This window comes from Centruroides vittatus, unplaced genomic scaffold, assembly GCF_030686945.1.
Source record: "Centruroides vittatus isolate TY-2023 unplaced genomic scaffold, ASM3068694v2 contig_352, whole genome shotgun sequence".
NCBI lineage: Eukaryota > Metazoa > Arthropoda > Arachnida > Scorpiones > Buthidae > Centruroides > Centruroides vittatus.
This window is the reverse complement of record NW_027122175.1, coordinates 645,704-671,052: the sequence shown is the minus strand read 5'-3', so window position 1 is coordinate 671,052 and position 25,349 is coordinate 645,704. Positions and strand designations below refer to the sequence as shown.

Below are 25,349 nucleotides of genomic sequence, written 5' to 3'. Positions count from 1 at the left end.
CTAAGTAAAGTGGACTTTTGAAAGTTGTGGCATAAGAATACTGAAAGCAGATTTGACAGTAAGACTCAACATGTGAATAAAGTGCACATTACACAGACAACTGCAGGAAGTTTTGGATGAAGCAATGTTACCATGATGATAAATAGGAAAAATAAGCATCATTACAGAAAAAGGCTTTGAGCTTTACTTTGCACCTTAGTCATTGCACATACATTAATTCGGCTGAATGTTAGAACATCTTACAGCAGTATCAGTGAAAGACGTTTGAGGCATAAAATAAAGCATGTTGTCTTACTGTCAAATCTGCTTCCACTATTCTTATGCAACAATTTTCAAAAGTTTCCTTTACATAGATGTTTTTTGCTGAGCTTTAGTTTATCAACCTGGTTTCACTAGTTTTCTTATGGGATTAAATAAACATTTATATAAAATATTATAAACCTAATTATTAAAATTAATTAATTACCTTATCAATCATATCTGGTCTGTTAGTTGCTGCAACTATGAAAACATTTTTCAATTGCTCCATTCCATCTATTTCTGTCAATAGCTGCGTCAATACTCTGTCGCCTACGTTTGATCCTTCTGAACTGTAAATATAATCGATTTTATTAAAAATAATGTTTTCAAACAAAAAGTATTATTAATATTTCTGCTGTCACTGAATTAAAAGTTTATGAATGATTGATAAGAAAAGATTTTTCTTTCTTCTTTCTCAGAAGTTCTTTCATTCTTATTTATATATCATCAAAATACAGTGGTACCTCGTATAACGTACTTAATCCGTTCCAGGTGCACATCCATTAAGTGAAACGTCCGTTATACGAAACGCATTTTTCCATAGAAATACTTGTTAAAACATCTAATTCGTTCCACAGCATAAAATAACTGTACTGTATCATAAAAAATTGAACATGGGGTGCGTTCTTTTATTCCTCCGCATAACTCTGCACGAGCGACATCCATTTAAAAATTCCTGCGGAACGTGTTCCTAAATTCTGGTGGGAGTGCAGGCAGTCGAACGGCAAAAATGGCCACTTGTAGCAGCATTTTACGGTGGAAAGCAACATGGCGTCCTCCATGGCTCAGATAGTTTTGTTTCTGGGTCCATTATGTGGTTTTATGAATGAGAATTTAGAAATTGTGAAAACGCGAGTTAGCGCACGCGGTGATGTAAGTGTCTTTATGAATTTTTTCGAGGCCATTTTGAATGCTCTTTCAACAAATAATCCATTTTATGGTTAAATTTTACAATTGGGACCCTTCTTTTGCCTTTTAAAGCTCATATTTTAGAATTATAGATTCCTCCATCACGATACTATCGATAGTGCGGGCACCGCCATCTTTTTTTCACCGTCGTTCCTAAATGCCTACAAACAGCAGCGCACTCTCGTAGTAGTGGAGTCGCAGAGCGACCGCTATTAAAGAACGCACCCATGGAGCAGTCACCAATTATGCCGGAAAGTCCGTTGTTCGCAGCGTCCATTATTCAAGGTGTACGTTATACGAGGTACCACTGTAATTGTTTTTATAAACTACAGCTGACCCTTGATAATCTGACAGGTATGGGACCAAAGGGGTGTCGGATTACCAAAAGTGTCCAGATTACCGAAAGTGATTACATATTTGGCATTGTTTTGCTAGCAGTAGCCTACAATATTCCTACTTTTTAAGAGTAAAATGCTGCCTAGGTTAATATGGAAATGAAACACCCATTTTGGTTAACTAAAACATGTTTATTAAAAGAAATATGGAAGCCAATAAATGTACTGTACATGCAATTTCCATCATCTGATATTTAGGAGTTGTTATGACTGTTGATTTTAATGTTATGAATGTGCTCTCGTAGAATATTCTATTCTTTATGCTGTGAAATGTGCAAAATGTACAAATGTTTTCATGCATGTAAAAATTCCTGTGTATTACTTGATTTGTTAACTTAAATTTTAAGCAATGTCATGAATGGAAATATCATCCGAATATAAAATAAAAATTATACACACATAATTGATTATTTTAAACTAATGGGCACTTTGGTAAAGCGGCTTGTGAGTTACAGTGAGTTGGATGAGCACGCCAATGGCATAGCCTGTTTTATTTCAAGCAGACTGTCTTAAGTTTGCTTATCTAACTGTATAAAGTGTGTTTCATCAGACGACGCGTCGAACGTCTATATTTGGTATTAGACACTGAAAATGTACTGTATTACTTTTCAAGATTAGTAGTATTTAAAATACTGTGAGACCCGGAAATAGCGTTGAAAGAGAAAAATGTAAAATTTGTTAAGGTCAACAGTAAAGAAAACAAGTGTCGAGTCGGCGACGCCGGACTTTGACGTCGACTCTCATAGAATAGAGGAAAAAACTAAATTTTAGATAAAGAAAATTTAAAAAGGAAAATATTAAAAGTTTAAGAGCAGTTTAGAAAGCAAAACGAAACTAGAAAAATTTTTAGAATGAGCGTGGGTGTCATCGTCACCGATTAAACGCGATCAGTCTAAAACAGGCCTGACCAACCCAAATTGTTTCGCGGGCCACTTTGATCACGCGTAACATTACGGTGGGCCACAATTTAGACAAACATGCTTTTAAAAAAGTAAAACAAATACAAAATGAATAAAATTTTATTATTATACCAAGAGTTCGTACTCGCACTTGCGCATTATAACAATGACACATGCAAATTTTCATTTATTTAATTGTTTTGGTATACACATAAAGGGAAACAAGTTTTAACTCCTTGGGACTCTGGCTAATTAAATACTTTTTAATTTTAATGTAAATAAACATAAAAACGAAAAAAACGAAAGAAATGTGTTAATTTTGAAGAAAAAGCTTCAAAGTACAATTTCCTTTGTCTCGCCTTACCGCGAAATCTGACACTGATGAGTCATTGTTTACACAGCTGGATGACCTTGAGAACAGCTGGTGTAGTCTTTCGCGGGACATTCTCATGAAACTCTCAGGAGGAGAAGGGTAAAAAGTAGGGTGAATACTAGATGGCGGTATATTTCTAAATATTTTTTTAAAATTACGATTTTAATTGAAATTTCCGACCCCCCGACTTAATTAAACGTATATATAATAAAATATATTAATTAAAAAAATTAAAAAACTATTGGATGTTGTTTTTGACATCAGAAAATAGCTTTAAATAACTTTACGGAAGTAAAATCGGCGCACTAGAACTTTAGAAGGATGAATGAAGTTCCATAAAAAAATCCCATAAAAAAACAATTAAGCGTTAATCGCGCGTCATTAAAGGTTAATTAAAATCGCAATAAAATTTTTTCGCGCGGGTAAAATTTTTCAAAAAATTTGGAGACAAAAAACATTCCAAAGATCCCCCCCCAAAAAAAAAATCCGGGCCAAAAGTACCGTTTTGTTTGTAACGCTATGAAACTTGCCCCAGATAACTCGGGCTAAGGGCTTAAGGAGTATATAATATCGCTTAGCGGGCCACACAATTTAACGTGACGGGCCGCGGGTTGGCCAGGCCTGGTCTAAAAGATGGTGTCGGGTAGACCATCTCTAGCCGACCTTTCCCGCGCCCTAAACGGAGTTCCATTTACACCTGGAGACAGGTGGGAGACCAATTGGGAAGCGAGGAGAATAAGGTTTAGCCAATTAGCAATGATTCGATCCCGAGAAAATTATAAAACCTTCGACACCAAGGACGAAAAAAGAGGAGAGCTTCCTCTCTATAAAACATCTGTTGTTATCGTCGCCCTCTTCCATTTTTTTTTCTTTGTTAGTGGCATAGCGTGGGGGTGCAAAGGGTTGTATCATGCACCGGGTGCCACTCGTAGAGGGGCGCCCAAATGGTCTCCAAGACAAACTATATGTGTTTCTGGAGAGGGGAGAGAAACGCCAATAAAGCGTCCGGCGCCAGTTATGCCCCGGGCGCCAGTTATGTTCGCTACGCCACTGTTTTTTGTTTCTTCTCGTATCGAACATTGACTCGACGTCGTCCGGGACTCCGCCAGCGTTGAAAGAGAAAAGGAAAAAGAACTCGTGAAGACTCGTAAACCAAACTTCGGACTTCCGAACATCGACTTAATTGTGTAAGCATTGTCTCCTAAATAAACGGTTTCCATGTGAAACACTTGTCTTTTCTGCCTCCTCAAAACCTGCATACGTAGACCTTAGCCATCCTGACGGTTGTAATTAGAACGGTTGAATACGTGGACAGTCTCGATGCATCAACGTTTTCGGGTACATCGCAACCACTTGTAAAGAACACACTGGCCATTATGGCAGCCTACCACTGCACAATATCTATCCGAACTGGTTTTATAAGGCCTGTCGCCAATGAAAAACTAAAAATTGCAGACCTTCCCTAACGAATAACAGTGTATTAATGGCTGCCGAGACATACGTCCCCGTGTGTCAGAATTTAAAAACACGTTCTGGAAACTTGTGGACAATGAATACATTACGCATTCCATAAACTAATGTTTCTGAATTTTATCTGAAATACTTTTAATGTGTTGAAATTTATCAAATTAAATGGGACTAAAGTAACTTTTAATAAACGTAATAATAATATTTTTTTAAAATATATTATTGTTATTAAACTTTTGTAAATTAATTGTACAACAAATGCCGTTTTCTTGTGTTGTTTTCCAAAAAGGAAAAAACATTGAAAATTAATTTCTTAAATTAACGTTTCTAAAAACATAATATCATATTTAAATTATTTAATTTAGTATTTAGTTTGTAATGGTTACATGTAATAAAATCAAAATTCTGCTTTACTTGAGCACACAAAATTTAAATCACTTCTGTTTCTCTCTCTCTCTTTTGCATTAAATGTTTATCGGAGCAATTTTCTTCAATTTTAAATTTCGAACTCTGAAAAGCATATCAGATATCTTTATCAAGTGAAGTATTTAATATTAGAATAAATTCGTAGAAAACAGTAACAACATAGTAATACAATTTTTCGTAATTGTAAGAAAATTAAAATCATAATAATAAAAATATTGACTTGAAAATGTACAGTAGAGCCGTTTATTCGAACACCGGTTATCCGAACGCTTTCCAGTCGGACTGTGTCGTGCTGATCGAACGTGTTTGATACTAGATTTACTCTAAAGTGTAATTTTTATGTTTTTATATTCTTCAATATATTTTGTTTGTACAAAATAAAGAAATAATTTTTAACGATACAATAGCCTCGATTATTATCATAAAAATTTTCGTTAGGCTTATAATCGACGAAAATTCAATACGAAGCGACACGCAACGAAGAAAAGTTTCAACATCGGACAGGTTAATATATTTTTCGTACATAATCGGTTATCCGAACAATCCGTCCCCAATTGATTCGGATAAACGACTCTCTGCTGTAGTTTCATTATTAAAAGTCTAATTATACTGATTTTTCCCTATTCCAAGCATAGCCTTTATTTATACTAGATAAAATTCACTTATCGGAAATCTCAATTCGTTCTGGTGAAAATAAACACCTTTATCCTGTTTTATTATTTTTTTTATCATAAATTACGCAAATAGACTATAAAATTCACTATAGAAATGCATAACATGTATTTACTATGGCTGCAATAAAATTCGTCACTTTGCGCATCTCCATTAAAGAACTTAATGTGTTACCATTTACGTAAATATTGAAATATTCAATTGATTATTGCAAAAATCTCGTTAATTATTGTAATTAGTTTAGTCCTTTGCTACAAATCTGCCATTTTTAATTTTAACAAACTGATTAAACGAAAATTAACCTAAATCATAACATGCAATGAAACCTACGGTTTGTGCGACGTTATCCTTCAGCAAACCATTTGTTTTACAATAAATACTTAATAAATCCACGTATTCCGTTATTCAGCGAAACGTCAGCAAGATGTCAGCGCAGTGCTAAAACTCGTTCCATATTTTAGCTCGCTTGCAGCGCCATCTCAAAACGCTTACAAAATTTCGTTAGCGAGGTTGAGAAGCGGTAGCTTTTTGCCAAGACAACGAGCGAAGATGGCGGCACCATGTTTGACTGTTTTAATTGAACTAAATAATCGAAATTTTCTTTTAAATATTGATGAAAAAACTTATGAAAGTTTTCGAACAGGTAAAAAAATAAATATATTTTTAACTTTTGTGTAGCTGAATGAGTTTGATAGGCGTAATTGTCTCTTTTCGTCTTCGTATATCAGATACGTCGACTGAATTTCTTACTTATTTGTATCTTGATTTTAGATATCAAGTAATATAATAATTAGCAATTGTAGAATTTCGTCGAATGGCAATTATATAAAAATAAATTTTAAGGAAACCACCATTTATTCACTTTGTGTTCCAGAATACAAACTTTTTTGACGACGATCTTTCTTTGTAGGCTACTTGATCGTCAAAAGATTTTATAAATAGCATTATATAACCCACATGTCGAAACTTTCAGTAAACCATTTTATACTGTATATTTTATTACCTATATTTTATAATGCAATCTATGGCATTATAAAATATTAGGTAATTATCAGTAATTAATTATTTAATGAGTATAATTTTGTTTTAAAACTAGTAAATGCTTCATATTTTCATTAGGAACAGCACCCAATATCAAAAATTATTTTAAAGAACTTCAGAAGACATTCAGTGCTGCTGACTTAGGCTTACCTGAAGGCACAGATATTCTGAATTGGAGACAAATAAAGTTATGGAGAGTATTTTCTGAAAATAATGGAACTTTTGGTAAGTGCATTTAATCTGAAAAATAATTAATTGATAACTTGTATGCAAGTATAATAAAATTGTATGACATTGTGTTTAGAATGTGGAGAACAAATTCTCATTATTGATGACAACCATACTGAACTTCAAGAAAACCCTGTTGTGGTCGGCTCTCCAGATCCTTCAAAAAGCATACATAATAAAAGTAAAGGTAATTGTGATGTGTATATGTGATTTCAAATATTTACCAAAGTAACAGATCTTAAAAATTAATTTAAATTTTGCTTGTAGCAGAATGGACCCATGCAGCAGTAAAACTGTTAATAGCAAGTAGAATAGATTTAGAAGAAGACTTTCAAAAACCTGTAGTCAAAACAAAGCTTTGGGCTAAAATAGCTGATAAGTTATCCAAAGAGGGTTTTGCATTTACAAGTTCAGAATGCGATCACAAGTGGAGAAATCTCATGATTACATACCGAAAAAATGTTGATAAGAGCAAAACATCTGGAGAAGGCAAAATTAGATGGGAATACTTTAAAGAATTGCATGAAACTTTTGGTAGGAATATTAACACCAATCCGCCAATTAATTACATGAAATCATCTTCAAAAATTAATTCCAAAAGCAGCAATTGTATGAATGAATGTACTCAAGAGGTGCTAACTGAAATTACTTGTGCCCAAAACAGAGATCGTGTCAGCATTATAAGTACTGAAAATTCGACAGTTCAGGTAAATCCAGTTCCTGTGGCCGCTGAAACCTCTTGTACACAGTTAAATAAAGAAAATGAATGTACAGCTATTCAGAAAAAAAAAGATAAAAATGAATTAATTAAAAGTAGAAAAAGAAGTCGGAATGAGCCACCATTGTGGTATGTTGAAGATATGAAACGCAGGGATAGGAAGAGAGAGGAGAGAGAGAAGAAAGAAGATGAAAGATGGCAGGAACATAAAGAATTGGAGACTAGGAAAGTACAGGTTTTGGAAAAGCTAGTTGAATTATTACAAAATGTACAAAAAACAAATTCAAGTTAATAAAATTTTTATTTGCGATGTGTTTTTGCTTAAAACTAAATGTTGACATGAATTATTTGTACATTTTTTTCTTAAGAGAATAAATGTGAATTTAATTTACTGCAAGTAGATCATAAGTGTTATTAATAAATCAATACACAAAAATTTAGCTAATTCTTAAAACAATTTAACCAAAAAATGGATTAAATGTTTTATAACAATTGTTATAGTTTATATTTATTCAGATAAATAAGATTATTATTTTTGTCATGACTTGCAGTATAAAGATGTTATGCACACTCTAAATTAAAAAGGTAATCTGCAATTTGATCCCTTTTATGTGCCCCACTGTCATTTTTATTAATACCTGCATCAAACTGTTCTGTACTGTGGCAAGAAAGTAAATCCAGTTGATCATATATACCAGGTGTAATATCATTATGCATAATACATAGGTTATGTAGAACACAGGCAGCTACAATCACATCTGGAACAAATTCCCTTCTTCGTACATAGATATAAATTAGCTTCCAAAATCGTCCAAACAGATGTGCAAAAGCTTGTTCTATTAGGACTCGTGTAGAACTCAGAATTGTATTGAATAACTTCTGCTTTCTTGTTAAATGGCCATTGTTTCTATATGGTGTCATTATTTTATTATTTAATGGGTAGGCACAGTCACCAAGAATATGGCAGTCTGAAGGTATAAAATCCTCTTTCTCTTCCATATTTTTAAATAATGGACTGTTCCTAAAAACTCTAGCATCATTTGCAGAGCCTGGCCAACCTGCATAAACATCCAAAAATTTTAACTCATGATCACATACAGCCTGTAGGACTACACTAGGATAACCTTTTCTATTTATATGATCATTTTTTTTCTTCTTTACTCACAGAAAAGGCAATATGAGTGCCATCGATGCAACCGATTGTTCCTGGAAATGGTTTCACTCTAAGTTTCTGAAATCCTTGTCTTATTCTCTCAATCTCAAAACCCTGTGGCATCTTAATGATTGAGTTTGACAAGGCACAGATTGATGTACAGAATTTTGTAAATTCTCTGTGGCCACTAGCAAATCCTAACCCGAAGCGGTCACATACACCACGGTAGCTCTCCTGGTTCCCCATAAACCACAGAGAAAATAAAACAGATGTTTCCTTAGGAATTCGTGCTTTTCTCCTTGCTGGTTCCTGTGGCAGCATAGATAGCAAAATCTGAAAAAATAATGCAAAAGTTAGTATGTAAATCTATAAAATTTAAAACAGTATGAAATATGTACAGTACAGGATTCCCACTTAAATCTGTTTTAAATTCCCTGACCCTCACAGTCCCTTACAGTATGGCACATTAACAAAACAAAAATCTTAAAACTTTTTAACTAGTTATTTTTTCTAATTAACAGTAACATATTTTATAATCACTGAGTAAAATTAAAAAAAGAAAGAATTATGGCTTCTCTACATAAACCTAAAATGTTTTATTAAAAGTAATTTATCTTGTTATTAATCCACAACTGTAAAACTTTATGGCTTTGAAAAATGAAAGAAAAAAATCCATTAATTATATAGGTCTATAATTATTTGAAATTGCAGCCCAACAAATCATGTATAATCTATGCACAAAAGTATAAATTATATTAAAATTTTCCCTTAATAAATTTGCCAAACTTTATAAAATGTTAATAAAATGGGAAAAAGTTTCAGAAAACAAATTGTTTTGTTATGCAGTCAAATACCACCATTCAAATATTCATTTGTATGGTGGTATTTTATCATTTTTGGTTATTTGTTAATCAATTCGCTAACACCTGTTCTCAAATTGAGTGTAAATGTGAGATACCGAGACAGTTAAAATATTTTAAAAATTATCATTATTAGATTAAAATTAAACCAAAATAAATATATTTTTTGTCACTCACCTCGACGGTGCTTCTTGTTAGACGAAAATGACTTTTGAAAATATCGTCGCTGTATTTTGGCACGATGTCATGCACGTAGCCAGATATTTTATATCTTTCTTCCCTATATTCTTCGTTAGAATCGATAGCTGCTATTAATGATGAGTCTTCTGGTTCATCATAGTCATTTCTGAAAAAACTTGAGTTTGGATTTACGACAGATTCAGAACAAATACTTAAAACATTTAGAACAGATGCAGTGAAAATGTCATCCATTTTGATTAGCGAAATGCTAGCTGTTGTGTTCCTTCTAACACGTCAGCAGGAAGTTAAATATTTCACACATCCGCTAGCGAATAGCAAGCGCTCCGCTGAATAACGGAATACGTGGAATGTATGAAACCATTAATCGAGAATTATAATAAATATTATTCTCGTATGACTAATTGAAAAATACATATTTCATTATCTCTTCTGATAAGCGTGACGCTTTCGTGACGCTGGACTGTACCCAACAGATTACCTGTATTCTGAAGATAGAAACTAGTTCGTATGCATCCCGCTATAATGAATGTAAGTAAATGATCTTGTTTATTATTTAAACACTTCCTAATTGTTTTAAATAATTTTTATCCATTAACGTTCAATTATACTTCTTATTATTTGCGTTAAATATAAAGTAATTATGAGACAAAACAACAGTATAAATATCCATATATTGGAGCCGCGCTAGATAAGAATAGAGTTAAAAGTACAGTACGATAGGAAAAGCAACGTCTACGCATTAGGTAAAACAATAGGAATTGAAACACAATATAATTATATGAACGTAAGAAGAAGGTTAGGAATGAAATTGTGAGTACAGTACACTTCAGAAAAATGTGTAACATGGAAGTAGCTTGCTATGTGGAGGTAATGGTTGCTTTTTCTCTTCACAGTTCCCCTTTGTCTGAAAGAAGTTTTTACCCGATTGTAACAATCAGAAAAGTGCATCTTTACTAATTTTACAATTCCCAGACCCTTCAAATAGGGCATCAATTATACTTACGAATATACATAACACGGTTAATGTTACCTTAGGTTCCAAGATGGCGGCTCGTCTCTGATTCCAGCAAACAGAAGCAAGAAACAGTGGGGACGCACGTTTTCCTAAACCTAACCTATTCTAATAAATTACCATAATTATTACAACCAAATTATTAGAATAGGTTAGGTTTAGGAAAACGTGCGTCCCCACTGTTTGCCGGAATCAGAGACGAGCCGCCATCTTGGAACCTAAAGTAACATTAACCCATAACACACATAATTATATACAAAAAACCTTTAAAACTATATCTAACATTTTTCATTTTAAAACATATCTGTGTACACTCTAGAGTCTAGACTATACAAATTAAAGGTACACCTATATACAGCGTTGCGTATATACAACCATATCTAATTCGGACGCCGTCGTCCATAACCTAACTTACGAAAACAAAGTCCCGCCTTCAATATTCCGAAAGAATGAATTACGTACGAAATATTTTAAAACAAGAACAAAAAATCGGTTTAAATACTCTTTCAGAGGACGGATTTTACCGTAGTCATGGAATAAAGACACTGATAAGAATGGGGAGAAGGGCGGGTTGTAAAAACTGAACAATATTCATTATCTGTTAGAGAAGACTAATCTGAAAGAAGTATAAAATATTAATGTTGTGAAATAAGCCGGGGGCTATAGGGGGTGCCCTATTACCCACTTAATCGGCACAAGTTGTTAAAACCCGACCTCGGAGTCGTCGGATGCCTATAAGAGGGCAAAATCGAGTGGCGAGGGAGGTGAGCAAGTCGACAGGTGTCCTTGGATAGACAGGAGACAGGTTTAAGGCGCAGGAAGATATTCCGTTTTCTGTCATTTATGACATCATTTATGATCTTAACAGCTTTGTGGTGTCTAAAGTAATTTTTAATAAATCATTTATAGGAAAAAGCCAAAATTATACCTATTCGATAATTACAAAGTATTCTGTACTTCACAGTTGGGTACATAGGTAGACACTGCGCATCGTTAACATAACAGTGATTGTAAGATGCCTACTTTTAGGGGCAATCAGTTAATTGCGCGTCAGGAAAAGCCTAGGGACGGATCATATGTGGGTAGTGATGCTGGAGGCAAGGACGACACATGTCCTTACAAAACCGTTTATTTTGACAAAAAATAAACTTACACCACAAACAAAATAGACTTCCTTGAGGATCCGGTGATGCCTGAATATGATACTCGTAAATTTCGGAGGGTTGCTCAACAGTCTACGATGATGTTAAAGATGCAGCCCCATGGCAGAGACGACTTAGGCGAGATGGTCTGCTTCTCCACGGAATCTTGAAGTTCAGGGTAAGGGCTGTTTCACACTGTCACCGACTGGTCCGACCGGTCCGACCCGACCGATCCTATAATCGGACCGACTAGTAGTAAAAGAATTCACACTGAGTACGATTATGTCGGTGGCTGACTCGTAAGGACCAATCGGAACGCGTCTTACAGATCAGAACACTAGCCAATCGTGGTAAGTTTTTCAATTTAAACAGAAACCATGGCAGTCTTTGAAAGGTTGTCGTGTGTTCGCGGGCTAACGACACCATTTTAGCATTTTTAATGTCGCTTTCTCTTGTAAATGAAATGTATTATGGTGAATTAAAGTAATTCGTTTTGTTAATATCGATGAGTGCCTGCGTATTTCTTAATAAAGTTGTTCTTAAACGAAGCAAATAGACGGAAATAAAAAATTGTTCGTAACTTTTAAACGGTTGATCGTAAGTAATATTTTTTTAATACCAATCGATTCAGCGTATCAAATTACATTTAGATATGTCTACGTCTATTCGTTAATATGAAGTTTAAGACTATTTTTTTAGCTGGATACCTTTCGCTTTACTCTAACCAATTATTTTTTTCAATGTCGCCTTTATAATCGGCTCGCCGAATATCATAAAGCCATGGATATTTTCTAACTTCGTTTATTAAAGCTTCCGAGAAACTTTACCTTCCGCCATTTTCTAACTTCGGATAAATCTAAACTCTGATTGGTTATAGCTTCGAAGCTCTCATTGGCTGTAGCTCACCGACTGCTCCGACGCGACTACAAATATTTAACTTTTTAAATCTGTCCGACTGGAACGACCAGTTTGTCGACCGACTGCTGTTGCCATGGCAATACGACTAGGAGTCGGACCGGTCGGCCCAGTCGGTCATAGTGTGAAACAGCCCTAATTCGGACAAGATCGTCGAATAGGTTAGAACAGTTCGGCGAGGATGCAACACCGGTCAAACGCCGCCAAAATTGGAGGAGAACCGACATCTTAACCTTGAGATTCGGGGGGTTTTATATGATTTTTCCCTCGAATCTCGCCTTTTTGATTGGTTCTGTATTCCCTTCCTCGCTTCCCGATTGGCCTCCTTTTTTTGTTTCTAGGTAAACCCCAGACTTGTTCGGGTCACGAGAAAGATCCGTTTTGTGGTGTCTGTCAGATACCTTTTTATCGACTCTGACCGGATTTTGTTGATAAATCCGTAAGTCGTACGCTCATAATTCAGCCCATTTTCTGTCAATTTTTGGATTTTAATCCAAAAATTGACAGATGTTTTTAAACCGTTTAATCTTTCCTTCTTTTTGACTTTTTAACCCAGAATCGACTGTTTACGAACGCTCGTGTCATCTTCTCCAGCCAACATTTCACCTGATCCCTATGTCAGTCGTCTTCGCGTTTGGTGTAACAACTACAGTTTTCTTTTGCCCCCCTCTTATGTAACTAACTTTTAATCGGACTCGACAATAGAATTAGCAATTTCTCTTCCAATTTATTTGAAATTAAATTTTTGTCTCGACCTGTCCCGGAACCTTACGATGGTAAAGATGCCCAGTGTCTACCAATGCACCCAGTTGTGAAGTAAAGAATAATTAAAAGACACGGTTTCGGAATAAGTAAAATACAAAGTACACAAATCACTATATCGATTTTTATTAGTCGCTTAGATCGTCAATGGCAGTGTAAATGCAAGAATACCGAACACATTTCTCACTCCTCCAAGTGGCTAGCAAATCGCCTGGACATTCGAACTCTTGCCGCCAAAACCGACCTTTGTCCATCCTTTCCTTCGTAATAAGTTTCACTTTTGTTTTTTTTTTTCCATTACTTTCGCTCGGGTCGTTTCTGACGAATTAATAATTAATCAACGTTTACGTTTTTGTCGTAATTTTTATGTTCCATTTAATTAAAGTATCCTATACAATATGCAATTGGGAATTCAATTAAAATTAATTTTTTACAGCCGAAAAGATAAATAATATACTATATATACATATAAATTACATATGTATGCTAATATACTTTTTGGTATTTTCATACTCCTAACGCAAATTTGAGGTTTCTTGTAATCCATCGTATTCTTCACTTTATAATGACACATATAAAATACAACATGGCCGCCGGCATGTAATGTACCTCCGAATAGCGAACACATCTAAATAACGAACAAACTTTTAACACGCCATTTGACCGTCGACAGTTATTCAGGCCCACCAGTGGCCAAGCGGTCTTTGTCCCTGAACACTGAGAGCGCTGTTTTCGGGATTTTCTCCGTCTGTAACGCCTGGATAGGGGCCAGTTACCTTTAAAAGAACGCCCGGAAGGCATTATTCCCGCGTAACGACTATACAACTACTATTACGTGAGAATTACGTCACACTTTACCATGGGGCGATATAGCTTAGAAGCTCATGCCCAACTAGCTACCACAAGAGAAGACACCATTTTGTTCTAAAGGAGTAATTTTTACGCTTTATTGAGAATGAAATATTTTATGTTTTCGAGATTTTAGATTATTAGCAGTATAATAATTGACGTCTCTTATCTATTCTATTCTCTCATTTTCCATATGTATAAACTAATAATGTATTTTTTTTTTTTTTTTTGTGTGATTAATACTCATACTGCTCCGACCTATATAACTAACGTGGAAGTAAACTCGCAAAGGCCGAATTTAGATACATATCGGAAAATATTCGGTTGTTCTATTTGTTTAATCATTTTTGGATTATTTTTCATTATCTCTGGAACAATTACGACAGCATCTTCTTACGATTCTCGATTTAGTGATCCTTTCTTTACAAGAAATAATCCGTTGCGGCAAGTGGGACCAACTTTGTTGGCTTTTGGAGTACTTTTCATCGTAACATCAATAATTATTTGCTGTGTAGCAAAAATTAGTATGAAGAGGGGTTTAACTCGACGAAATGCCGCTTCTTTTGCTCCTTCTCTTCCATATCCTCCAGTCGATTTCGGATCTCAGATGTTGGAAAACCATGCTTCTCGTAATCAACCTTACGTGCTTCCAGTCGAACGTCGTGGTACCATCGGTAATCAACCACCGTGTTATCGTTGTGTGATGCAAAATATTAAATCTTCAGAGTGCAGACATTGCGAATACGGTACACGTTGAATTGTGTGTCCAACAGTGGATATTGAATTTGATGGCGTGACGATGACGAAGTGTGTCGTCATTACACGGGCACGTTTTGTAAGGAACCGGCCGAATTTGCAATGATTCAAAGATCAATAAATGATAAAATTTCCGAAACGGATATTTGGCATCAGTCACAATCAAGAAATTTTCACTTCTGTACCGTTAAATGATTTTAAGTACTACGAAAACTTCGGAGATGATGTGAAAAGAAGAAACATCTCGTTCATTTTTTATGTAGATTTTGTGCGTGGTAACACTGTGATTTAAATTAAATTTTCTGTTTTTTATATAAAAATTTATTTAAGACTGATTATAATCTTTTTGGTTACGCACGCGATGTACTGTACATACAGTATGTATAGGAATAAATAATACATGTAAGTACAGAACTGCTCACGGAAAACACAAGAAATGTTTGTCATTGTGTAAGAATTGGGTGGGGAGATTCATGTCGCAACATCCTTCTGTGCAAGCAGACACATAACGGGACAGGGACTACGGCGACCTTGACGGGAAGGGCTTCAAACTACTGAGCATGTCGGATTACAAAAGCGTCGAATTATCAAGGGTCAGCTGTACTTTTGATATTTTGTAAGTCAACGTCAAATCTTATAATATAATATACAATTTCAATATTCAGTATATTTGATATTTTCCTTCTATAAAAATGCTTTGACAATATGTCCCCTTTCATACTTTGGGATTGATACAATAGTCTGAGGGGCTGACAAAAGCCAAAGTCAACCTTCATTTTCAAGCTCTCACCCACTTCAACATGAAAGCCAAATGATTGCTGGATTATATTGGGCTATATTACTACTACTATTAATAATTAAATGCTATGTAATTTGGCACTAGAGAGAGATTATATGCTATCTTTTGTAAAATTTAATAATTATAATTAAATTAATATTGACAAGACTATGTCTTGTTTATAAAATCATACTGCCGGCTGGGTAACCAGCTTAGAGGTATGAAAGAGTCATGTCAGGAGTTGCAATTCGGCACAGAGTATTAAGTGCCCAAATCATGCGCACACAAAAAAAAGCCAGACTTATAGGTACTCGGGGACCGAAAACCGAGTCAATACAAAATAGTGACACACTCTACAAACAGGCAGTGGTGCAAGATTTGCACATGCATTCTGATTGGGAAGTTGGAAATGCGAACATTGTGAAATCAAATTTTGACAAATGAATCTTTGAAAAAACCCATTTACCTGTCCCATGTTATTCCCGACATAAAAGTGCAGCAAGTGTGCCAATGACCACTCCTATAAGATAGTGTAAGGCAACTGAGCCCAAGTGTATTAACTACACGGGGGCTAATAAGAAATTCCGCCTGCAGTTAGGTACCAGCCACTCAGCAATGAGTACCAACTGCTCGTGCTAAGCACAGAAACTCGAAAGAGTTCAGACTAGGAGTGACTACGGTCAGTAAGACAAGGATAACTAAATATTGTGTTCGATACTATTACTTCTTACACACAGAGGGACGAAAGACGTAGCTGCAGAATAATGCAGTTTAATGCTGAAAAGTGCTGCACCGCAACTACCCAACTCAGGGTTGAAGTGGTCAAGCGAGAGATTGACATCAACCTGCTCCAAGAGCCGTACTTAGTACAAGGAGAGGTTAGTGGCTTATCACTTCAATGGAGCATTTTTGCCCAAGAAGGTGACGACTGTCATGCTGCAGTTGTATTAATACAGAAGAACGTTGATGCATATGCCATCCATGTCTCGCAACTCGTGGTGGCCATAGAAATACGGTCGCCACCTGCACATAGGTCGCGGTCTCCAGTTATCGTCCACCTTCATTTAAACTGGGCGGCCTTCTGAGTGAACTCAGAGGGGTTGTTTTGCTACACAACAGGGTGGCAGGCAACTTTAACGCCAAACATTCATTGTGGGCTCCTCAGTAGACAATCCTGATGGGAATACGATGAAGGATATGGTGGAGGGTTGGGGGATGCATGTCCTGAATGATCCATTTGGGATTGCTACCTTTTCTTCTCCTTCGAATGAGAACTGGATTGACCTCACAATTGTGAGTGAGGCTATGCCGAGACTGACCTTGCAGTGAGAGACAATTGATGCAGAAAGCTGTAGTGACCACTGCTTCATCACCTTTGACGTGATGTCCGGCTCTCTTGACTGGCCGAGTAATCACTACAAGTTGACCGATGGAAACCATCATCGATTTAGCAAATGCCTCAACGAAAAGACAGCTGACATAGTCACGCAAGTCTCTAAGGTTGAGAGTGTCAGGGAAAAAGCTGGAAAAAGTTGTGACCAAACTCACCAAAGCAGTTAGATAAGCAGGAGACTGCATGTTCATGCAACGGCAGCCCAGCAACCACCGGTCAGTTCCCTGGTGGACCCAAGAACTGAGTGTCCTGAGGAAGTACACAAGGGTGCTCCGATGACATATTCAACGATGCAGGGATGATGACCTTCAGGCTATCAGGAAACTGGAGTTCCATAGGGCCAATGCAGAGTACAAGTACAAGCTAAATGATGCTAAAAAGACCTCATGGCTCAGTTTCTGTCAGCGTATTAGTGACGAAAACCCATTCTGTCTGCCCTACAAGTTAGTGGTGGGCAAGCTAAAGCGTAGTACTGTCTTGGGGTCTATTAAAAGATCTGATGGAACCCTAACCTCCACACAGGAAGAGTTGATTGAGGTGCTGCTCCACTCACACTTTCCCTGTGATGAGCGGTCCGATGAAACCAAAGAACAGAGGCAGCTTTGAATTGATGTGGAGTTGCCCGTTCTCGAGTCCGAGATGCCTGTGCCAGTGACCGACTCTGAGGTTGTACACACCATTGGTAACCTGAGGAAATGAATGGCACCTGGCGTTGATGGGATTATGGCTGAAATGGTACAAGTTCTGAAACATGAACGTCCTGACCTGCTCTGTGTTTTGTATCAGAAGTGTCTACTCCTGGATCACTTCCCAGTGCAGTGGAAGCAGGCGCATCTTGTGTTTATTCATAGAGTAGGCACCCTAACGAACGAACCTAAGTTCTACAGACTGATCAGCCTATTGCCAATCCTGGGGAAGGTTCTTGATAGAATCCTCAGTGACAGAATACTGTACCACTTTAAACGGAAAGGGCTGTTACACCAACATCACTATGGGTTCCGGCCAAACATGTCAATTTGCAGAGCATTACATTGGGCAGTCAACCTGGTTTACCAGAACCGTCAGCAGGGTCTCCACACAACGCTCGTTTCAATGGATGTTGCGGGGGGTCTTTCAACAATGTTTGGTGGCCATCCGTAGTGGGTGAACTGTAGAAGGCAAACCTGCCGACCACCCTGGTATCACTTTCTAGGAGTTTCCTGAGTGACCGCACAGTAGTTTACGAGACACCAAGAAAAAGGTATGAGAGAATACTGGGGCTGCCCAGAGAGATCCTGTATAAGGCCCCTTCTGTGGACCGTTCTAGCAGACACGGCACTGCAACTAGTCCTCCCGGACAAAGTCCAGCTGCAGGCCTATGCAGACGATCTGTTGCTAGTAGTTGCATGCTACACTAGCTAGTAGACGTGAAATGGAGATTCATGGCAACAAAGCAATAGAATGGCTCGTTCACTGGGGAGAGCTGCATAAGCTGTCCTTCAGCCCTGAGAAATCAAAGGCCCTGACAGTGGCCCGGACTGGAGTGTTGGCTCGCCGACCAATATACTGGATCCGAGGCAACCCCATCCGAAGGAGGAATGAGTTAAAGTACCTCGGTATCATCATTGACCAGACACTATGCTGGACACCCCATCTGAGGAGTGTTCATGAAAGGACAAACCTTATGATAACAGCACTATTGAGGTTGACAGGACTACAGTCTTAGTAGAGAAGCAATTCGATCCATCTATGAGTGTAGAACGCGTTATCTGCTATGCCTGTGGTGTGTGGTGGAAAGATTCTGCGAACGTGAAACAGAGCAGGACACTGCTCACAATTCAGAGACCCACTACCTTGCGGATCACAAGAGCGTACAGAACTGTGTCTACGGAGGCGGCCTTGGTCCTGGCCAGGCTGCTCCCGTTGCCTCTGGTAGTCAGCCAAGAGGCAGCCTTCTACAGAACAACATTGGAAGGCAAAGGCAAAGCATTGTGATCAGATGTACCTGGTCAGACTTAGACGTCAGACATATGTGCTAAAGGTCCATCCAGCTTATAGTATAGGACTTGACTGGGATGTCAGTGAACCAACGAATATCAGCGTTGAAATATACACCAATGGCTCTAAAGAATACCGGCGTTGAAATATACACCAGTAGCTTAGTAGGTGCTGCGTTCTGCATCTTTTCTGACAGAGTACAAGTGTATTGTCAGTCAGTCAGACTATACGAGGAGGTGTCTGTGTTCCAGGGAGAACTGGTGGCCCTGGAAGGGATGTCCCAGTGGATCCTACAACATCTGGATTCAAAGCCTATCACAGTTTACTCAGATAGCCAGTCATCGCTTCAGGCCTTGAGCGATGGGTATTACAGGGACAAATTGGTACAAGAGATCAGAGGTAGGGTACTGAAGGTGAGGCACGAATGACACATTGCTCTGAGGTGGGTCCGAGGCCACATCGGAATCCTGGGTTATGAGCATGCCGACCAAGTGGCCAAGGCGGGGGCCAGGGGTCCATTTGTAATGAGGACAGTGGAACCCTCGACTACATACATAAAAGGTACTCTATACTCTATTGCAATGATCAATGACAAATTGGCAAGAGCGCTGGACTCAAAGTACTGTACAGTAGATAGGTCAACCTATGCCTTCATGCCTGAAGTTGGCATTACTCTGGTAAGTTGTTGCTGGTTAACAACGCAAATATTGACCGGTCACGGGAGTTTTCTCCAATTCAAGCCCAAGTTTGGACAAGGAGATGGTAGCTGCTTCTGTGGGTGTTCCCGCAGTGACGCGAGACACTACGTGCTTGACTGTCCTCTTACTGAGGACTTCTGCCTAGGGGCAGACCAAGTTGATTGGACCAAGCCTCCTGAACAAGTGCTTCAAACACTAGCAGCTAGTAAAGGAAACTTAAACTAAAAAAAATTGATGAAAAGTGTAATAGGTCTTTTAGATCTATAAGCTCAGTGGATGCACTGGGCAGGGTACTCCTTGTAGGGAAGGGGACCCCGCTGACCAATACTAATAATACTATTATTTAACAGCTGAGCAAGTTTTAGTATGTGGATACTCTAAGTGCAAAACAGGCTGCACAAACAAAAGTTATGCCAAGTTAGAGCATTGGACCTAAGAGAACAGATGGGAGCCCGAAAGAAGTACTCGGTGGTCCAACTAAAAGTCCGTGATTACCCATTTGGTATGAGACCATTTGACCCATGATTAAGGCATAGTCTCTTTAACCCTGTGATGCCATTAGGCGGAGCAGGGCAAGGAGTTGGCTTTATAAGGTATTCCTGACATCTCTCTGGTCACCACATGCTGACCTTGACTGGTCGACCCGAGACATCTCATCTCAGCATCGGAATGTTTTTGAAAGTATATGGTGCTAGTCATTATAATTTTATATTAAAACTAACTTTCGAAATATAATTTGTTTTCTTTTTACATTTATTAATATGTATATATTGTTTGTGCAAAATAAAAAAAATAATTTTGGATGAGACAATAGCCAGGATTATTTTTTCAAAAACGAAAAATTTTCATTAGGCATCGACAAAAATTCAACATGGGTTGACACACAAAGAGAAATTTCATTCTTGGAAAGGCTAATTTCATCGAAAATGCATTGTGGAGGACGTCGTAGCCAAAGCCAATGAAGTTTGAACGATCGTGCTCAAAATCAGCGATACCAAAGAAGATTGGAGAATGAGAACAAGACCCACATTGAGCATTAAAGTGATCCCACTTAGTAGTGAGTCTGAAACATAGTCTTGTCCCAAATATGACTTTGCCATTTTACTTGTTTTTATTTAATTTAGAAGATTCTGGAAGAAAAGAATTAGCCTGAAGATGGACTCAAACCCACAACTCCCACTAACCCTATAATTATTCAGCATTTAATTATTAATAATAGTAATACAGCCCTGGCTATAATTTGGCAATCATTTCACTTTAATATATAACTAACAGGTTTTAGATGATATTTGCACTTCGATTCACATTAAAAATTTTAAAACTGTATTGAGTGGTCTCATGTCTAACGACTACCTCTACTACCAAATTTCTTAATTTCTAATTATTAATTATAGCATAATAATAGCTTGATTAATTACAGCAATCATTTGGTTTAGTATCAATACATCAGACTTCAGGATATATATATATATATATATATATAAACATTTTAATTAGTCCTAACTACTTAATAATTATAGCTATTAAATGTGAATCAGCGAGCAAAATCAAATAATATGAATTACTATATGAATAAATATTAAGAAGCTTTTCAATTTGACAAATCTTGTCAAAATGAAAATTTTATTTCAGCATAATAAATAATTAATATTATAGTTTACATAAATTTCTGTTCATTTATATATTAAATGACGAATAAAATTTCATAAGCAAATCATTTTAAAAGTATAAACCTTAAAATGATAATTACATTTCATCCAGTGAAAGAAATCAAACCCCAGGCAAAAATGCATCAAGTGGAATTTGAGAGGCTCAATGAAAGACATAATACATTTGTACAAGAATAAACATCCAAACCCAATAGTTATATATTAAAGCCAAAACAATTGCTGAATTATATCGAGTTATACATTACTACCACCAGTAATTACTACTAATTACTTAGCATTTAATTAATAATAGTAATGATATATGGCCCGATATAATTCAGAAATTGTTTGTGGCATTAATGCATGTTTTATTGATTTATATGACTACAGCATTTGGAAATTGACCAGATTTTAGGTTGGCTTTTGAGTCAATATATGATTTACATATTAGGGTTTTATACTTCAGGTATTATTTATTTATTAGTAAAATAGAGTTTATATGCAGAATAACTTGTGTCAATTTATTTTTCTTACCTTCCACGCTCTACGGCTAAACCGTCTATCTCGTCAAAGAAAATAATACAAGGAGCCATGTTCTTTGCTATACGAAATATTTCTCTCACATTCCTTTCAGATTCGCCAACCCATTTACTAAACAGTTCGGGACCCTAGAAAATTTTAATTGTTATTTTATAAAACTGTTCTAAATATATTACATATCTAATATAAAAAAAGTGAAATTGTCTTTTATCTTAAAACTATTTAGCAAATATAATTGCAAAATTAAAATACCCTCTGAGTACAACATATCTTCATAGTTTAATTTATCAAATGGTACACAAAAAATGAAATAACAGTTTCACCTGTTGTATAACATTCTATCATCTATAAAGAAAATTGCATTGACTTCTGAAAGTTAAATTAATAAGCAAGTAAATGTAATTTAAACAAAAAATACACCTTTTTATGATACAAAAGCATAACAATTTCTACTCAGTAGTAAAGTATTAAAGTGTTAACCAAAGAGGAAAACATATAGCATGAAAATTGTCTGGAATGCTTAATCTTAAAACATATATGAAAGAGAAATGCATAGAAATATATTTTAAACCCATGTACAAGATCAAGATTTAAAATACATGAACCCACACACTGTCCACGTATAATTTGTCTAATCACATTTACACTCCAGTAAACAGAAATTTTATTATAACACAGACCTATTATATTTGCTACTATCTTCTTTCTAACATAAATAAAGAATTTGGCTTACAGATAAACGTGGGATAACTAAATTTAGGAATATCTAGAATATATAAAGCATAAAATTAAACAATTAAGGATTAAAAAAAGATCAAAACATTCTGTTATTTAAGAAGTGAAGCAAATAGAATTTCTAGATCCAATCAAAACCTTAGTAGAAGAATCCAAAATGGCTAAAAATTCTATCAACTAACTAAATATTTAGTACAGAATAGAGATAATTCATTTATCTGCAAAAAAGTAAAATGTATCACTTTTTACAAATTTATAGTAACAATAACTGTTGAAACACAAACAAATATCATTTAAACAAGTTGATCAAAATTTCCAAAATCTTGAGAACTTTAGAACACCATCTCAACATTTTCATTCCAATTCTATGGAATGTGATGATGGAATGTGTAATTCTGAAAAATGTTTAATATGAAAGAAAATTTAAAGTCCTTCACTGACTCTAGCATTCCATTATTCTTTCTATTTCTTATGCAGTCGTGCTACTTGCTTAATGGAAACACAGCCTTTGACAAACAGATGGTTTTTTTAAAAATAGAAAAAATGAAATTTTTAAGGAGTATTCTGCTAAAGCCTAGAAGATAAATGATAAATTTGCTGCTCAAAGATAAATTAAAATGACATCTTTATCTATAAGTAAGACAAAACTTTTCACACTTTGTTTCTAGCAGTGTAATCACTAAGTACAAATGTTTTCGGCCGTTTTGAGTGGCCTTCTTCGGGTACAATAAGGTCGGTTGGAAAGTTGGTTAGCAGATATTTAAATGATGTCAATGTTTACAATGGTTTCTTCTTACTAGTGACGTCATTGATGATTACAACGTTTAAACAATATCGACATTGTTAATTATCTTTTGATTTTATTGAAGATGTGCGAACAACTATTGAGGATAAGATAATTGTTAAAATTGGAAAATAAAAAATGAGATAAATTTAGAAAATGCTTGAAAGATTGTGACAGGCTTGGTGAGAGTGGATTGGCCTATTTAATTTAAAGGGTTATCAAGGAGTGATTGCCATGCGGTCGAGAGCAAGTCTGCATCTCTACTGTTAACACAATTCTCCTTGAGGAATTTCGCAAAGATTTCTATTGTTTCAATTGTTCTAAGTTTGTTATAATCAAGCATAGGTATAATCTTAGCCCATTTGGCCATTATATTCAGTTCACTTGCAAACTGGGTTAGGGTGGAATTAAACTTTGTTTGTGTCGTATTTATGCTCAGCTATCCTTTTTGTAAGTGATCTGTTAGTTGAGCCTATGTATGTTAATTTTTTGTTCAGATTAAATCTATTGTCCTCAAGTGGAACCGAGTAAATCCCCGGTCTTCTGGCTTCGCTGCATTTGTCTTTGGTATTAGCCAGAAGTTTATATATCGTAGGGTTGCATTTGTATGTAAGGTCAGCTTTGAACTTCTTGGTTATGATTTTAAACGCTTGGCTCATTCTAGGGTCAAAATCATCTACAATTCGTTTACATTGCTGTATCAATCAAGATCCAAATTTATCAATCATAAATCAAATCATTAAATTTTTGAGCTATATTTATGCAATTTTTAATTAAATTACAGAATTTGGTCTGTAGGTGAGTGGTTATATCATCATCATCATCATCATCATCATCATCGCGAGGTAACATTAAAGATCTGAAATAAATTTTAAATTTAATTACATAATTTAGAAAATTTCAGATTTCTATATTAGTTAATTAAATTTAAAATATAGAGGGAACTTCATTAACAATTTTAGCACAAAATTAAAACTATGTATCATTCTTAGATTTCATTCACTAACAATAATCAAAAATTATTAAAAAAAATAAATACTTTAATTGCTAAAAAATTAAGTCCACTTTCTGTAGCTAAGGCTTTGGCAATCATTGTTTTAGAACACCCAGGTGGACCATACATCAATATGCCATGTCTCTGTGGTAATCCCATTTTTTGAAATATTTCGGGATGCTTCACTGGCCATTCTATTGCTTCTTTCAATTTTTGTTTTACTTCGTGCATACCACCAATATCTTGCCAATAAACCTAAAATAATAATAATAATATTAATCATTTGAAATGCAAAATAAGAAAAATATTCAATCAAAATTATGGATATAATTTTAGTAGTTTACTTGCCAGTTTTACTTTTAGTTGGCAGTAAAATACGCTTAGATTTATAATGATTCCAAATAGCTGATATACTATGATATACTACCCAGGAAATTTCAGTATAACATTATAATTTGAACATAGTACCAATTTATCATCCTTCACTTTTTTTAAAGTAAAGCCATGCCTTAATCCTGTTTAAAATTTAAAATCAATGTGAAAACACATGTGTAAAATACATTAATTTTAAAATAATAAAGTTTTCCAATGCTGTTTGTTAAATACTTAGACTCCATCATTTACCAATATTGAAGAAACAATATCCTGTTTTTGGAAGGAATATTGTAATACAGGCATATTTGTGAACCTTGGCTAGCATATACTGTAGTATTTTATTAATAT

General features: G+C 35.7%; 3 protein-coding genes across 5 annotated transcripts in view; 1 reads left to right on the top strand and 2 right to left on the bottom strand.

Annotated features, from left to right (window-relative positions):
• LOC136974652 (ATPase family gene 2 protein homolog A-like) overlaps positions 1-25,349 on the bottom strand; it is a 67,607-nt gene that overhangs the window by 3,868 nt on the left and 38,390 nt on the right. For both annotated transcript variants that reach the window (XM_067269581.1, XM_067269583.1), the window contains exons 11-13: positions 24,672-24,881; positions 22,108-22,241; positions 467-590 (exon numbers count right to left, since the gene is read on the bottom strand). In XM_067269581.1, the coding sequence (XP_067125682.1) occupies positions 467-590; positions 22,108-22,241; positions 24,672-24,881 (468 nt within the window). The remainder of the gene's footprint in view (positions 1-466; positions 591-22,107; positions 22,242-24,671; positions 24,882-25,349) is intronic.
• On the top strand, positions 5,982-7,744 carry LOC136974661 (uncharacterized). Of its 2 annotated transcripts, none has more exons than XM_067269603.1 (4): positions 5,982-6,084; positions 6,561-6,707; positions 6,787-6,897; positions 6,981-7,744. In XM_067269603.1, exons 1-4 carry the CDS (start codon positions 5,991-5,993, stop codon positions 7,718-7,720), a joined length of 1,092 nt encoding a protein of 363 aa, XP_067125704.1. In that variant the 5' UTR covers positions 5,982-5,990; the 3' UTR covers positions 7,721-7,744. The 2 variants fall into 2 exon arrangements, with proteins under 2 accessions (XP_067125704.1, XP_067125703.1); XM_067269602.1 differs by having other exon boundaries at positions 6,978-7,744.
• On the bottom strand, positions 7,859-9,974 carry LOC136974665 (uncharacterized). The gene is made up of 2 exons (XM_067269606.1): positions 9,619-9,974; positions 7,859-8,914 (listed from the first exon to the last, which is right to left on the bottom strand). Exons 1-2 carry the CDS (start codon positions 9,871-9,873, stop codon positions 8,570-8,572), a joined length of 600 nt encoding a protein of 199 aa, XP_067125707.1. The 5' UTR covers positions 9,874-9,974; the 3' UTR covers positions 7,859-8,569.

What these genes read in the sequence shown, in the direction of transcription:
- LOC136974661 (XM_067269602.1), top strand. Translation starts at nt 5,991, where the DNA reads ATGGCGGCACCATGTTTGACTGTTTTAATTGAACTAAATAATCGAAAT. An exon ending in TTATGAAAGTTTTCGAACAG is followed by an intron (nt 6,085 to 6,560) that starts GTAAAAAAATAA and finishes TATTTTCATTAG; the next exon opens with GAACAGCACCCAATATCAAA. An exon ending in TGAAAATAATGGAACTTTTG is followed by an intron (nt 6,708 to 6,786) that starts GTAAGTGCATTT and finishes CATTGTGTTTAG; the next exon opens with AATGTGGAGAACAAATTCTC.
- LOC136974665 (XM_067269606.1), bottom strand. Translation starts at nt 9,873, where the DNA reads ATGGATGACATTTTCACTGCATCTGTTCTAAATGTTTTAAGTATTTGT. An exon ending in TAACAAGAAGCACCGTCGAG is followed by an intron (nt 8,915 to 9,618) that starts GTGAGTGACAAA and finishes TTATTTTTTCAG; the next exon opens with ATTTTGCTATCTATGCTGCC.